General features: G+C 46.2%; 1 protein-coding gene across 3 annotated transcripts in view; it reads right to left on the bottom strand.

Annotated features, from left to right (window-relative positions):
* Positions 1-16313, bottom strand: part of ANKRD27 (ankyrin repeat domain 27) — a 1511294-nt gene that overhangs the window by 266220 nt on the left and 1228761 nt on the right. For all 3 annotated transcript variants that reach the window (XM_069635449.1, XM_069635447.1, XM_069635448.1), the window contains one exon: positions 2706-2867. In XM_069635449.1, the coding sequence (XP_069491550.1) occupies positions 2706-2867 (162 nt within the window). The remainder of the gene's footprint in view (positions 1-2705; positions 2868-16313) is intronic.

Here is a 16313-nt window from a genome sequence, read left to right as displayed (position 1 = left end):
ATCTCGGTCGCCCCACCTTCTACTCCTCCTCTCTTCAATGACAGAGGGAATTCTGCCAGGGCTTTCTTGCTTTGTACTTTGATGATGTGATGCCCCCTCTTCTCTCTCGTTTCATGCCTCTTCAATTGACCCTACTTTTTCTGACTTTCACTATAAACTTATGACTTCATTTCACTAACACTAACCTGCTCAAAATTCACACCTTCCCATCCCTGTCCTCGCCTTTGATCACCTCTGAAATTCAGACCCTCAAAACAAACTTGCGTGGACCTATGATGCTTATGCAAATTAAAAACACATAGCCTACAAAAATGTCCCTGATGTCCTCACCTCTGCACTGAAGTCTGTCAAATCCTTCTTCACAAACTGAATCACCTCCCTTCGCAGTTACCCCAGCAACCTTTCATCTTCCCTCCAAGATTTGCTCACATTTCCCATCTGCTAATGGCTTTGCTCACTTCCCATCCTCTAAAATCTCTAACGTTCGTGACACATTCAGCTCTCCTCCCTCCCCAACCCCCCTTCTGTCCAACACCTCTGCCTCTTCTATTCTTGACTATTACATCCCTACCTATCCTACTGAACTATCAGCCATCCTTCACAGCACCAACCCATCTTGCACTCCTATGAACCATTTGTATCCCCCAATGTTTGAAGACTTAGTCTCAATCATCTCTCAATCATCTCTCTCTCGCTCGCTCTCTCTCTCTCTCTGACGCTTCCCTGCTTTCTTACAATCTTTAACTGTGTTAACCCTCTTAAAGAAACCCTCTTCTGACCCAAAAGTCGCAGTAAACTATTACCCAGTTTCCCTCCTTCCCCATTATTTAAAGGTCCTTAAATCCAGTGGTTTTCAAACAGATCACTATTTACCAAGAAGTCAATGGCCTTGGAGATCCATTTCAATCTGGCTGAGAAACCTGAAGGTACTCTTACAACCACTCCCCAGGGATCTTCTGCTCAGGTTGCCAGGAAAAGGCCATCGCTTTTGGATCCCGACTCTGGTGGCGGACAAGCGAGGGAGGATCACCTGGGTGGAGGGTCCTTGGGGTTTGGGGCGAGGACGGTGGGCGTTGAGACATGGTATCCCCCCTTTCCTAATACTGACTTCCCTTCCCTCAGCTTTTATGGGCTACTTCCATTCATGTGGATAGTAGGTAGACAAAACTATTTATATTCTTAAATTTTTACATGAAGTGGCTACGTCACAGTAATACTGATAAATGTTTCAAGGAGCTGCCTGGTATTGTGGTTCCTGTGACACATGGATCCAAGTACACATGACCGAGTGGTACCACAGGCGCTCTCAGAATGCTCTTATAGATAAGCTGTTATATTCATATACTTCGTTCTCTATTCATCAGTATGTTAAGAAACCATCCATTAGTTGAGGTATTTTAGGAAGGAAGGAAGAAAAACATTCTCAGCCTTATGAGCTTGTTAGCCAATGCATTTCGGAACTGAGTTCCATCTTCAGGGCTGAGCTCGTAACATGTTGATTTCTGTGCATCTGGGCTGGCTGGCTGTGATATGATCGATCTCTTGAAAGCTTGGCCCAAACTTCACTAACTTTCTAAAGGGGGAGCTCTTCCTGCCTTCAATTCCAACCACCCTACCTGACCCCACCAATCACCTCCCGTGACGCTTAATTAGGTAATTTCTATATTTATATAGTGCTACTCTTTAGTTTGAAGAACTTGCCCCATTAGGCTGTTACCTTTGTAAGTTACCTGTTTTCTTATATATATATTTTATTCTGTTTGTTTTGTGCCACTTTTATTTACACCCTCAAAGTGGCTCACCACTTATCATCTTTGCTCTATTGTACAGGTAACCTTTGTGGGAATGTCTCTGCCAGCTGTAAATGTGTTACTGGAAATCATTTCTGATTGAAATGGACATCCCGATTTGTAAAATACAAAATCCAGGATACTGCAGAGGCGAAAATGCCTAATCAGAAAAGAGGCGGCACAGACCAGCGATCACAGGGGCACTTCCCAAAGAAATTATTGTATGGTTCTCAGCTTCACCCATGGCCCCTGGGAAACAGGAACAGGTCATCCAGTGGGACTTACCTTCAGATAGGAATGTGTTTCAGGCCTCAGAAGCTAGAGAGCATACAGGGGGAGGCAGAAGTCTGAGAAACCGGGAAAGAGAGAGGAACCCCAAGCAAAGAAAACCCAATGAGGGAAAGTTGTGCCAGCAGACCTATCAGAGGTTGATTAATCCACAACATAAAGGAGAGACCAGCCTCCCTCAAGGTTGTTGCATGACATTTACGTTTTAGGACCCGGAGAAAGAGGAAGAAGAATCCTACACTGTGCATACTCTGGCATTCCCTGGAAAGAAGCATAGGCCCAAGGAACAGACCATCACAAAGACATTGACGTTATCAAGAGACAGGCAAAGCCACAAAGAACCCACATCAGCCCTAAACTAATATATGTGTGAATAAAGCAAAGTGAAACAAAATCCTGGTTCCTGTGTCCTTCCTAGGGGACTCGTAATGGAGGGTTACAGAGGTCTTTGCTTTGACTGAATATGCACTTTATGTTGACATAATTAATCAAAAGAAATTAACCAGCAGGCTGATGGAAAAGTAAGCATTTCTATTTTACACCATAATTAAGCTTAAATACATGACCTACAGTATAGGAGAAGGAATGCAGTATGTTGAGATGCAAAACTTAAGATGAATATTATACCTCCTGTGCACAATCTATAGGAGTGCGCTGCTGTTTGTTCCGTACATGGACCAGTGCTCCATACTGAAGGAGAACCTCCACCAGCACTTCATGTTTTTTTTTCACTGCCTCGTGCAATGCAGTGTTGCCTTTGTTATTAGAAATGTTAGGAGAAGCCCCGTGCTGAAATGAAACAGTAAAATCATGTTACAGAAAATATTGTCTAAATTAAGGTTTCGCATTACACTAACATAATCAAACAAACCTAAGCAAAAAAGCAAAAAGCTGTACATATGTTATGTTTGTCACAAGCTTTGGAGTCACCACAAGGTGGCCTTTAGCAGAATATAAAAACAACAAATAATATGAAATAAAAAAAAGAATAATTTCCTATCTTCATTTAGAATATAACAAACAAATGACTTTCTTTTGCTAACAACGTTTATGGTGAATATAGATCTTTCACCCAGTGATCCCTCATGACTTGAAATTAATCTATGCATAGACTGGACTCTGACACCTTCAAATTTTCATCAGAAGCATCAAAGCAGCGCCTGTGTGTGACGGTCCGATGACCTTGATGCCATGAACTCCCTGCGTCCCTTAACTGCAGTCCTAGCCACTTTTTCCTGCTACACAGATGCCAATTGATCAGTGAAACTGTCATAAACGTGTCCCACAATAAAGGTTGCAACCAACCACATATTACACTAAGCACTACAGAGTGGAGGGTCAATGAAGAATCTGTAGCAGGAGGATCACTTAAGATCCAAAGTTAATGTATTCTTCTAGTGGATACTTTCCTACCACAGATTACAAATCTTTCAAAAAACTGTGAATCCTTCTGTAATGTTGGAATTGATACCCCTATAAAAGAAACTAATGGAGACCATCTGAACATTGTCTCTTACCCTACCAAAGAATATAAGCAGCAATATTTGAAAAAAAATGTGCCAAGAGTCCAATGTGGCAACCTGACCGAATTTGTCTCGTAGAACGATCCCAAATTCCTTTAAGAACCTCTTTGCATGCCAGCCTGTAACAGGTTTTTTAAATACAGGACAAAACGCCCTGAGAAAGGCTACTTGCTAACAGACCCCCCTTATAAGGCCCTGCAAAACAAACAAGCTGTTGTTAATCCTGTACTTCATCTGGGAGACAGAGGCAGAGTGCCATCTTCGAGTCAAGGTGATGCAATGTACCCACTACTGGAAGGATGTGTTTCAGGAAAGAAAACCAAAAAATACAAAGGACTTTGATACCACCGTAGGCAACAATGAATGCACCAGCCACAAGGGAAACAGTTTGCTCATCCAAAGCTATGGTACAAAAATGTATCTGCACATATGTAGTATCAGTATTGGAAGTATATACTGTATTTTTATTTGGTTTTTCTTTTAATTTTGTCACTGTTTAAAACAAAATGTACAATGTGGTTTTTGTGGAGGCACTTAAGGGATGTGTTTTATCATTGTATGTATTATAAGGGGGCGTGGCCTGCGCGCATGGAGTGAAGTCAGCAACCTGCAGTGCTCCTGCCCATGATCCTACAGCAGCCGATATAACGGCGTTCAAATTGAAAGTGCAGCGATATAAATAAAAGTGAGCACAGAAGAACCCTTTTGCCGAACTCGACTAAGTTGTCAGAAGAAATCGGCACTGGCAACGTAGAAAACGGAGCGTTCGAAAAGGCTCCCCTGCGGCACCCAAAATGGCAGCCTCCACCGGGGGGACGAACAGTGCGCTGCGACAGTGAGTTCGTACAGTGTGCCGGCGGGTCTGCTGGATTGGACCGCTGACTGAGGCCCTTCTGTGAGCTGCCAAGGCGATACACAACTGACGCCTCTAAAGGAGGAGCACAACGCTGTGTTGCTACCCCGGTGCGGACACGGAGAACTATATGGGAAGAGAAGATCCCGGATAACGGACGAGCACTGGAGGACGCAGGGAATCTCTGACAGTGCAGGAGACCGGAGAAGGAGCGGACCACCTATTAACTAGCCCCGCGGCACAACAGAAAATAGCGCCAGCGCCAGATAAGCGGTCCGCCTGGTATTGGAAAAGCGGAGCCATGTCATCTGGTCGGGAGACCGTGAACACGGACAGCAGATTCCCCCTCGAGTCACGAACCATGAGCTGCCACCCATCTGTTGGCAAAGGGACAGGAGGCGAGCTCGAACGGGGGAAGCAACCGGGACACAGAGGGTGCTGATCCACACACAAAGGGCCCCGGGCTACTGCAAGCGGAAGGTGAAGCCATTACACCACGAAACACCTACAACGCGTGGTTAACGCAGGACATAGTTCCATGACTGTGGCTTGACTGGTACCGTGATACGCCACGCGAATCACTGAATTTGGCAGAACAGCCTATTTCGGCCCACGGCCGCACACCACCTCGGGCCACCCCGAAACTATCAGCGGTTTGCTACACGGTGAGTGAGCGCTCCTTATTGTACTGAATACCGCCCCTCAGTGCTGGTCACTATAGACCTTACCAAGGCAGAAACTTCCTCTGGCCGGATGGGACCACCAGTAGTGGAGGTAGTTGAGCATTATTAGGGGAGTACTGGACAGTCACGTGTACGCCTAGAAGAAGAGCTTCCGCCCCATATGCCTGAATCAGATTGCAGAACACAAACACACGTCTGAAGGCTAGAGGACCAAGACGGACCATAAGGCCCGGTGGAATGGAATCTAGATCTGCGCTGGAATCTAATTTACAACCGCATGACACCCGAACAAGGGTTACCCACAGCAGACCACTAGACTCCTACATCGATCACAAGGCTAAAGCACGTGGCCCACTGCATAAATCTGGGGTCATGTCACCTCCCAAAAACAGATCAAAAACTGCGACAATGGACTCTTTCACGACAGTCAGACCGAAGCAGCAACCACTGCAGGATGTCACTCCTATGATGGAGCCACCAGCCCTGGCGGTTGACCCCCGAGACACTAAAATTCTGCAGGCTAGTGCAGCCTTACGAACATCCATAGAAGACCAGATTGGTGAAATAAAATCAGACATACAACTAATGAGGCAAGACGCCCACAACCTAACGGAAAGAGTGACCAAAACGGAAGCTTCCCTACAAGAAACCGGCGAGGACACACGTGAGCTGAAAGCAAAAGTTCAAGAACTGGAATCAACAGTGGCCAAACTAGAATCCCGCTCCGAAGATGCGGAAGGTCGCGCCCGCCGAAGTAATGTTCGAATACTCGGGATCCCGGAGGACATGGAGGGCCCGAACCCCACTGAGTTCATCGAAACAATGCTGCTTCAAGAAATTAGAGCAGGTAAACTCACCCAAGGGTTCTCTGTGGAACGTGCCCACAGATCTCTTCAGAAACGACCACCGCCTGGGTGGTATCCACGTCCAATAATAGCGAAAATGTTAAACTTCCGCGACAGAGAGATAATACTACGGTTCTCAAGGGAAGGTGGAGTGATTAAAAGGAATGATTCTGCAATAGTCATATACCCTGACTACACTCCCGTGGTGCAACGTGCGAGGAACTCCTTCATATCATTAAAAGCAAGACTAAGGAAACTCAACCTTAAGTACATGCTACTGTACCCAGCAAGACTTAAAGTACTGTACAAAGGAAAGGCAATCTTCCTTGAGACTCCAGCTGCAGCAAACATGTGGCTTGAACACAATCTGACGACGCTCAAGAAATCATGGAAGGAAATAAACGATAAAGGCACGATTAGAACTGCACAGGGAGGTGTTCACTGTACTATGCAAACACGGCATTGTCTATAAAACCCTACTTAACGCCGCAACGAGCAAACGTCCTAATTGGGCAGGGGCACGAAGGCCCAAACATCGTCGACGACCCACCCCACCTGGAACAGTGCAGGCAGAATGCCTACACACCACCCGTACCGAAAAGGCCTGGAGAGGCCGAGAAGGCTCGGGAGCCCCCGAGCGTTGTGAGTTTGAAACAACTGCTGGGGGCAGTTACTTGTTGTTTTCTTTGGTTAATTCATCCATCGAGATGGAAGTTGAGAAAGTTGCTTAGTCTCCGAATGGTAAAATGAGGACAAAGGATGGGTGTGCGAAACAGTGAACTTGATGGGTTTGAACTTACAACTAAGGGGGGGGTTGTGGGGACTTAACCATGAGAGCAGATGGCCCTTTGGGGGAGGTGGATGGACCTTAAATCCCCTGGGAAACCATCATAGCTATGCAAATATGGATAATGACATGGAATGTGCGGGGTCTGGGCACCTATCTCTGCAGAAATAGAATTAAATCATACCTAAATAGGAAGAGAGTGGACATAGCCCTGCTACAGGAGACACACTGCACTACTGAATCAGAGGCAAAATTTAAGAAGCATTGGGTGGGACAGGGCTTTGGAGCATCCTATTCCAGATTTGCAAGAGGGGTTTACACCTGGATCAACCCTCAAATACCGTTCCAACTAACCAAGATGGAAAAAGACCCAGAGGGCAGATATGTGGTAATATGGGGGACCTTTGAACAAATGTAAATGTGCATTGTGAACTCATACTTCCCCAATAATAATATCCCAACGCACTTGAAAGTGCTGGGCACCAAAATGCTACAATATAGGAATGGCTTCTTTATATGGGGAGGTGATTTCAATTGTGTCCACAACCCGATACTAGATAGGTCCTGACCTCCATCAAAAAGCCCTTCAACAGCCACCACGTCCCTGAAAGCCATGACTGATGGACTTGATCTGGCAGATGTATGGCGGGAACTACACCCCGAGGAAAGAGGTTATTCATACTTCTCGTCCCCACATGACCTTGACACAAGACTAGATTATTTCTCCTTAGGCAGGGAGCACTTACCTCAGATAGAGGGTGCGAAATACCTGGGAAGAACTATTTCGGACCATTCTCCACTCGTAATAGAATGGAACCATATTGGCCCTAAGCCTCCCATCCCCATGTGGAGAATGCCTGTTGAGGCCCTGAAAGATCAGGCATTTAAAGAAAAGCTGCATGAATCCATTGATCATTTTATAACAGAAAATACTGGGAGTGTAGAACACGTAAGTACACTATGGGACGCCCTAAGAGTAGTAACACGGGGAGAAGTCATTGCAAAAGCTGGTGGCATCAGGAAACTACTGCGCAGTGAATTAGACAAGAAGGAACAGGAAATTGTGAGACTAGAAGCCGCCCCCATAGACACCCCGAAGAGGGAGGAAGAACTTAGAACTCTTAGAGAGAATTGTACTGAGGCGTGGAGCAGATTAGCTAAATTCGACTGTCACCAGAACGAACAGAACACACGCAGAAGCTGACAAACCTGGCCGGTTACTAGCCTGGCTCTGCAAAAAAAGAACACCCCAGACAATTAACCACTACATTGCAGGATGAGTTTGACGAGATACACAGTACTCAACAGGGTGTTAATGATACTTTTAAGTGCTTCTATGCGCAATTATATTCCCCCATGCAGACCGAGTCCCCCAAGACCAAATAATAGATACGCTCGATGAGATTGGTCTGCCCAAATTAACTCCTGCACAGTCCGAAGCCTTAGACATGGACATCACACCTGAGGACATAACAGAAGCAATTAGATCCCTGGCGACATGTAAGGCCCCGGGCAGCGACCGGCTGCCTCTGGAATTTTACAAGGCATATGAACCCTCCCTGACACCGCTATTGCACAAAGTCTTTTCGGAGACTTATGAAAAAGGGACCCTACCTGATAGCATGAGAGAATCTCTAGTGGTTCCAATGCTCAAGCCTAACAAACCTGCAGATAGGTGCGACTCTTACCGCCCGCTTGCCATGCTTAACTATGACGTAAAAATACTAACAACAATCCTAGCAAAGAGGCTGTCCAGAGTAATAGGAGACATAGTACATACGGACCAAAACGGTTTCGTGCCTGGTCGGAACACGACCATGAATTTGCGCAGGCTCCAGCACATAATAGCCCAAACTGACACAAGTGAGGAATGCTATGCACTATTATCCTTAGACGCAGGTAAGGCATTTGGTTCTATATATTGGGAGTGGCTAGTGGCAGTTTTAGAGGGATTTGGCTTTGGCCAGGGTTTCATTAGATGGATTACAATCCTCTACAATAAGCCGAGAGCACGGCTGAAATCCGGGAAATATGTGTCGGAGTCATGGGACATTTGCAGGGGAACCAGGCAGGGCTGCCCACTCTCACCCATGCTTTATATATTAGGTCTGGAGCCCATTGCTATTTACTTTAGGCAGCAATTTTTTGACGCGGGCATACGCTAGGTGGAGTGGATCACATCTCACTATACGCTGACGACGTACTGATATATGTCAGCAACCCTCATTTTAATGTGCCAACAATGCTGGAAGTCCTTGACAATTATGCTAAGGTTTCAGGCATACAATTTAGCAAAACCAAATCCTGCTGGTTTCCCCTAGCAGGCCTGAAAGGTAAGAATGCTGAGGAACTCCCATCAGTGGGCGTAAAATGGCAGACCACTTCATTCCGATACCTCGGGATTCAGATAATGCATATCCCAGAGCTAATGCATGAACATAACACGAAGGCAGCACTACCTGCACTGCGTAAATCTATGGGATTCTGGGCAAAGCTACCCCTATCTATGATGGGCGGGGCCTCAATAGTTAAAATGATTGTTCTCCCTAGATTCCTATATGGGTTCCAAAATGTGTACTTCTATATTACTAAACCCTTCTTCCAACTATTCGATACGATAGTCCGGGACTTCTTATGGGGAAGTGGCAGACACCGGGTGGCTCTATCCACATTAGTCTTACCATACAAACTAGGTGGTATCCAACTACCGAACTTAGAGAAATATTACCTTGCTGCTCAGCTGGGCTTTGTAACCAAATGGTTAGCAGACGAGACCACTTCAGAGACTCCCCTGTTACAGACCATGATCTCTCCGATACAATTGAAAGAACTAATTTGGGCCCCCCAAAACCTGCTAAGCAACACACCCTTTCTGGCGACCCTAGGTAGGAGAATATGGCACAGGACCAACAATGTGATGCAATTAAAGCAACCATACTCCCCAGAAATGCCATTAATCTCGGGGCTGAGTAAAACTGATGCTGATCTGAATAATGTCAGGCTCTGGGAAGGGAAAGGGGTATATACTTGGGGTGACCTATACGCCGAAGGAACCTTCCGGGAGTTCTCTATGTTACAGGCGGAAGATGACATTCATTCCGGCCAATACCTCTGGTACCAGAGGTTTCGCAAAATAGCACGAACAAAATGGGACACCTGGCCAGAAGAACCGGACACTGACCCCTTCATAACACTGCTATATAATCTGGGAGAAGGCGGGAAAGCAGTGTCCCAAATATAAAGCCACCTAATTGACACTCCCAACCCCCAAAGTGCTGAACTAAGGACTAAATGGGAAACAGACATGGGACGGGAGGTGACGGAAAAGGAATGGGATAGAGCACTATCATTCCCCGGAGAAGTTTATAGAAACCACAGATTCCGATTGATACAGATAAATGTACTATACCGCACTTACCTAACCCCGAGCAAAATGGCTACATTCAACAAATCTACGCAACCGAACTGCACTTGGTGCGGGGCAGATAACGCAAACTTGATCCACATGCTATGGAACTGTGACAAGACACAGACCCTTTGGTCAAAATAAAGCAAACATGTGAGGAGGTGGGATTGACCAGGTATGAGTGGACCCCACCTGAATGCCTTTTAGGAACCTATCCCAGACTAGCTAAACTCAAGCACTTAGTTAAACTGATGGACTTAATGTGCATAATGGCTAAAAGAACTATGGCTATGTCATGGAAATAGCCCACAGGTCCGAACTACACGGTGGGGCACAAAGAACTTGAAAAGTGGGCGAGTGCTGAAACGAGAGCCTGGGAGGATAGTGCAGCCAGATCCACTGAAGACTCGAGCATGGCACTAGCAGCATGGAAAGACACCATGACAAAACTGTTCCACTCTTCAGATGATAAACCCCCTTGAACAATTCACTTGGACGATTGTTAGGGAGAATTCTCTGTTTAGGCTGAATTTCCTAACCTAGTGAGTCCCCCAGCAGCTTTGCTGGATTTTTGGGGTTTATTTTTTTCTCCTGCCAAGAGTGAGACTCTTTTACCCTCACTCTTGGGCATGATTGGAGTGTGTTTCTTTGAATCTAGATGTGTTTAATGGGCTATGGGGTCTTTTACTCCATACGGTTTCATGTGTTTTTGTGATGTGTGTTACACAGCACCCTCAGTGCATTGACACAGGGGTCTCATAGTGACCACCCCGTATAGACTCCATACCCTGGGACTGACTACTGTCTCCCAGGGCATGTAAAGTCACCATTGACTTTACTAGTCTTAAATTCTGAACAGAACCAGTACAAACCATCATATTGTGGACATACTGGCTGGGGCAATTCAATTGCCCCGGGGTCTGTTAGTCGAGGGGGCACGTCTCCGTCCCCCCTGATCGAGTTTTGGCTGGTGGCAGTGGATACTACTTTTTATATTCAACCACGAATATTTTCCTATGGGATTTCCCATTGTTTTAGGCTACTATCTTTATTTAATTATTTACGGTAGCCTCGAACATACCACCGGTTTATTTAATTAATATTAATTCTCCGGTTGGTATTTTTTGCCAAAACTTGATTCTAAAATGGCGTCTGTGTTCTCTTCTGTGACTCCAACCCAAGTCGAGCCCTTTGTTCCACTTTTTGGCGGGCTTCTCCACAGAAGCCCTCCAAAGTGGTGCCACTGTGTCTGGGGTACTTAGGAGGGGTGGAGGGGAATTTAGGCACCCTAGACTGAGTTGCCTAGGCAACGCAAGTCGCACTCCGTCCTGATTGGCCCAAGAGGTGAGCCGGCCGGCGCACCACTTAGCATGTTTGAGTGACAGCTAGGCTGAGTGAATGGGGGTTTGCTGCATAAAAGCAGGGCTTTGGGGACTGGAACTTCAGAAGTCGCCACAGGACCTAAGAATCCGACGAGGGAGAAGCTGAGCCGACCTGCCACGACACCACGACCAGTGGAGCCCTGCTGGACCGTCTCACTACTTTTTCCCAACGACAGAGGAGATCTCCCGCCGGAGAGTCTTCTTCCTTTGACTAATGGGGATAACCAGTTTCACTGTCTTTTCGCTTTCCCGACGTATCTCGTGGCCGCCTTGCCCGTGCTAAGCACCCCGGCAACCGGGATACCACGTTTTACCACGACCGCGAGACAAAAGGTACCACCTTTAACCGGAAAACTCTGCGGCTGGTTTCTGCTCTGGTAGTGCAACGACCTTCATCTTTCCTCCAAGTCGAGATCTTCTCTTCCCCTGGACCACCGCTGGAGGATCCTTCCCACTTAAGGTACTGTGTCCCGCCTGGCTTCCCTTGCAACCGACTGTACGGGGTAGATTTAGCCCTCGGCTTTCGAACCTGGGTTAGCCTGGGACACCCTGGCTAAACTTTTCTAAGCCTCTCTAAACTCTTTTCCGAACCCTCTGCAAGACTTTCTAAGCCTAGTGTAACTGTGTGATCTTGGGCGTATTTGTGCTCTGCTCTCTCTGAGAGTGGGCCCAGCCTTTGGACTTTGGCTCACCAGTGACTTTTTGCTCTCTGCCTTGCTAACCGTGTTCTGGAATCATAGAGTGGTGTACCTCTTCATATTCTGTCTTTTCCCCTCCCTTTTTCACAAACTTATTAGAGTGCAATCTAGTTAAGCGCTCACCTCTGTATGAAAATAAGTGGTGTCTTACTGTGATTTTCTAATAGGGAAAAAGGGGTGTATATATTATAATAGTAACTGTGTTTAGAATATTTTACAATAAGAGTGCTGGAGTGTTTCAACTGTGTGTTTTTAAATAAATAATTATATACTTTGATACCAAAGCTCTGGTCAGTGTTTGCTTGTATTATTGAATCTGAGTACCTATTGAGTATACTTTGCATACTGCCTAACTCTTCTTGAGGTAAGTCTGACTGCTCAGCCACAGCTACCAGGTAAATCTGGGTGGTACAGAATGCTACCAAGTGGGTTTACTGCTAACACCTGTAGTCTTAAATCTTTTGCAGTGGTCCCTAAGGGAACTGCACAGGTTTCTGCCTAACACTGGTGTACAGCGGTGGGATTTGTATTGAGTATACACTTTAGAGTGCTTGAGGATACCTTAGTACAACTAACCACAAAGCTTAGCACTGAAAAAGTAATCTTTCTAACATGTCAACTATGGAAACTTATAGTCAAGAGTCCCTTGCTACAAAAACTGCTGATTGTTTAAGAGTGTTGTGTAAGCATAAGAACCTACTGACTAAAGGCAAGAAAATGGAGTTAATAGAAAGGTTGTTAGCTAACCAAAGTCTGGATGATGGGTCTGAGGAACCTACTATGCCAGAAAATGTAGATAACAGTATAGAAATTGATATTGATCCAAATGTTGGTAATCTTGAGGAAGAGTCAGGAGAGGAGGGTGAGGCTCCTGTGACTGTCCCCCCTAGGCCTCTGCCTGCCCTACCTGCTGTACCTACTGGGCCTTTACCAAGTCCCACAATAAGTCCTCAATATCTCGAATTAGAGAAAATGAAACTTGAACTAGAGTTCAAGAGACTGAATACTCTGGCTGAACAGAGAAATCAGGAAATGAATCAAGAACTAAGGCTAAGGGAAATGGAGCTCAAGCATGAGCTAGAAATGAAGAAATTATCTGTCCAAAAGGCTTCTCTCTCTGGCTCCTCTAGAAGTTCCAGTCCTAAAAGACCCCGGATGCCTAAAGAATTGGTTGGTATGTATGAGCCTAAGTTGGATGTGTTGGATTGGTTGTCTCTGTTTGAATATAATCATGGGCTCCAGAACATCACAGGAAATGACTTACTCACCTGGTTGTTCTCTAGGCTTCCCCCTGTTGCAACTGATGTGGTAATGGAGTTGGGGGAGGAGGATAGGAAAGAGTATGAATGTGTGAAACTAGCTCTGATAGCTAGATTTGGAAAGACCCCTTCCCAGTACCTTAAGAGGTTTAGGACCCTCAAAAAGAATGATGGTACCCCTTGGGCTACCTGGGTGAGTGAATGTTTGAAAAACTTAGAGGGATGGATTAAGGGTTACAAGGTGAACACCTATGAAGGTATGAAAAATCTTTTTATGTTGGAGTCGATTTATGATGCCTGCTCTCCTGAGCTCAGACAGCACTTGGCTGATTCAAAGGAACTAGATTCCAGAAAACTTGCTAAGGCTGCTGTCTTGTGGGTTGCCAACAGGGCCACTCACAAGGATTCAGGGGTCACTTAGAAAAAGGATGAGGGAAAGCAGCCACCTAAAGTGAATCCAGAGAATGCTAATACCTCCCATACCAAAGAGGGCCACAAACAACAGAATAACCAGGGTAAGCCCCAGGGTAAACCGAATCAGGCTAGTGTACCTTCTGGTCAACAACCAGAAGGAGGTCAGAACAAGCCACCCTTTCAGAGAGCATTTGGACAATGCTATATCTGTAAGGCTACTGACCATATCAAAGGGGATCCCAGATGCAAGGGTAAACCTGCAGGGATCAGCACAGTCTCCTTAGCCTTCACTCCTGAGGATGAAGTACAGATGGCTAGTGCCCACTTTGAAATCTTTGCTGAAGAACCCTTGGGTCTTCAAGCAACTGTAAACTTAGAGCCTATGGGTCTGGTTAGTCCCCAGAATAGGGCTGTGTATAACTCCCTACCTGTTAACTCTAAGGTGTATTATGTGGACAGTGTTCTTGTCAATGGCCAGGATACTCATGCCAGGAGAGACACTGGGGCCAGCAGAACAGTAGTGGATGAAAGCTTCTTTCAACCTGAGGATGTGGCAAAAGCACCCAAAGGTCCCACTAAGATGTCTGGAGGCCCTGTCCAAATGGTTCCTATTCTACCAGCCCTCATTCAGTGTAACAACATGACAGTGAGGATCCCTGTCAGTGTTCAGACTGAGGTGCCTGGGAAAGTCCTGTTGGGGAATGACCTGAGAACTCTAGGAGTGGTGTCACATACCCCCAGGCCTCCCAGTATGGAGAACCAGAACCTAACCAAATTGGCTAGAGAGGCCACCTTAAGGGACCACTCTAAGCCTGTGGGAACCTCTACTGAGACCCCCACTACAAGCGCTGGTGTTAGTAAGTTGACCTCTAACCCAGGCACATCTCAGGCTACTACAGTAGGGAAATGGGAGCCCCAACCAAGCTCCATCATTGTTCCCCCAGTTTCAGAGTCTGTGGCTCCCCCTGCTTCTGAGGAAGAGGTGGATAGACCTACTGGGCCCCTACCTAGGCCTAAGAGAACTGGTAATTCTCAATACTGGTGGAAAGCCAGGAAAGTAAAGTCTAAGGCCAAAAACCTTCAGACTGTTGGACCTTCTACTGAAGACCCCAACTCAAATCCTAGTATTAGGGGGGAAACTCCTAAAGTAGGTAAGGTTAGATCTAAGAGGAAGGGGAAGAAGGTACATTGCCTAACCCCAACCCCTCCAACCAAGAGGCCTAAGACCCAACCTGCTCCCCCAAGAGAGGTGGTGAGGAACCTTGGAGGCCCCTCTAGATCTAAGGGAATCCTTTATAAGGACCCCTTGAAAAAGCCTAACACAGGTTCGGAAGTTGTACCAACTTCTGAGGGACTGGTCAACCAGATCCCCTATAACTTTAAAAAGACTGATGTTCCTCAAAGGGTTTGTAGGTCATATAGCCTACAAAGGAAAACCTTTGATTGGGCCATAGAACATAGGTCAAGGTGTCACCATCAAAATGCTGATGGACTCTCTAGGATGTATGTCATCGACTGGAGGTATGAGGTTCATCCAGGAGTGGATTAAATCCTCCTGTCCCTTAGTCTGGGGGGGCGAGTGTTAGGGAGAATTCTCTGTTTAGGCTGAATTTCCTAACCTAGTGAGTCCCCCAGCAGCTTTGCTGGATTTTTGGGGTTTATTTTTTTCTCCTGCCAAGAGTGAGACTCTTTTACCCTCACTCTTGGGCATGATCTGAATGTGTTTCTTTGAATCTAGATGTGTTTAATGGGCTATGGGGTCTTTTACTCCATAGGGTTTCATGTGTTTTTGTGATGTGTGTTACACAGCACCCTCAGTGCAGTGACACAGGGGTGTCATAGTGACCCCCCAGTATAGACTCCATACCCTGGGACTGACTACTGTCTCCCAGGGCATGTAAAGTCACCATTGACTTTACTAGTCTTAAATTCTGAACAGAACCAGTACAAACCATCATATTGTGGACGTACTGGCTGGGGCAATTCAATTGCCCCGGGGTCTGTTAGTCGAGGGGGCACGTCTCCGTCCCCCCTGATCGAGTTTTGGCTGGTGGCAGTGGATACTACTTTTTATATTCAACCGCAAATATTTTCCTATGGGATTTCCCATTGTTTTAGGCTACTATCTTTATTTAATTATTTACGGTAGCCTCGAACATACCGCCGGTTTATTTAATTAATATTAATTTACCGGTTGGTATTTTTTGCCAAAACTTGATTCTAAAATGGCATCTGTGTTCTCTTCTGTGACTCCAACCCAAGTCGAGCCCTTTGTTCCACTTTTTGGCGGGCTTCTCCACAGAAGCCCTCCAAAGTGGTGCCACTGTGTCTGGGGTACTCCGTCCTGATTGGCCCAAGTGGTGAGCCGGCTGGCGCACCACTTAG

The sequence above is a fragment of the Ambystoma mexicanum genome, chromosome 1q (genome assembly GCF_040938575.1).
Source record: "Ambystoma mexicanum isolate Mex_15411 chromosome 1q, UKY_AmexF1_1, whole genome shotgun sequence".
In the NCBI taxonomy this organism is placed as follows: Eukaryota; Metazoa; Chordata; class Amphibia; order Caudata; family Ambystomatidae; genus Ambystoma; species Ambystoma mexicanum.
The sequence above is the reverse complement of the archived record's forward strand: the minus strand, read 5'-3'. Positions and strand labels throughout refer to the sequence as shown.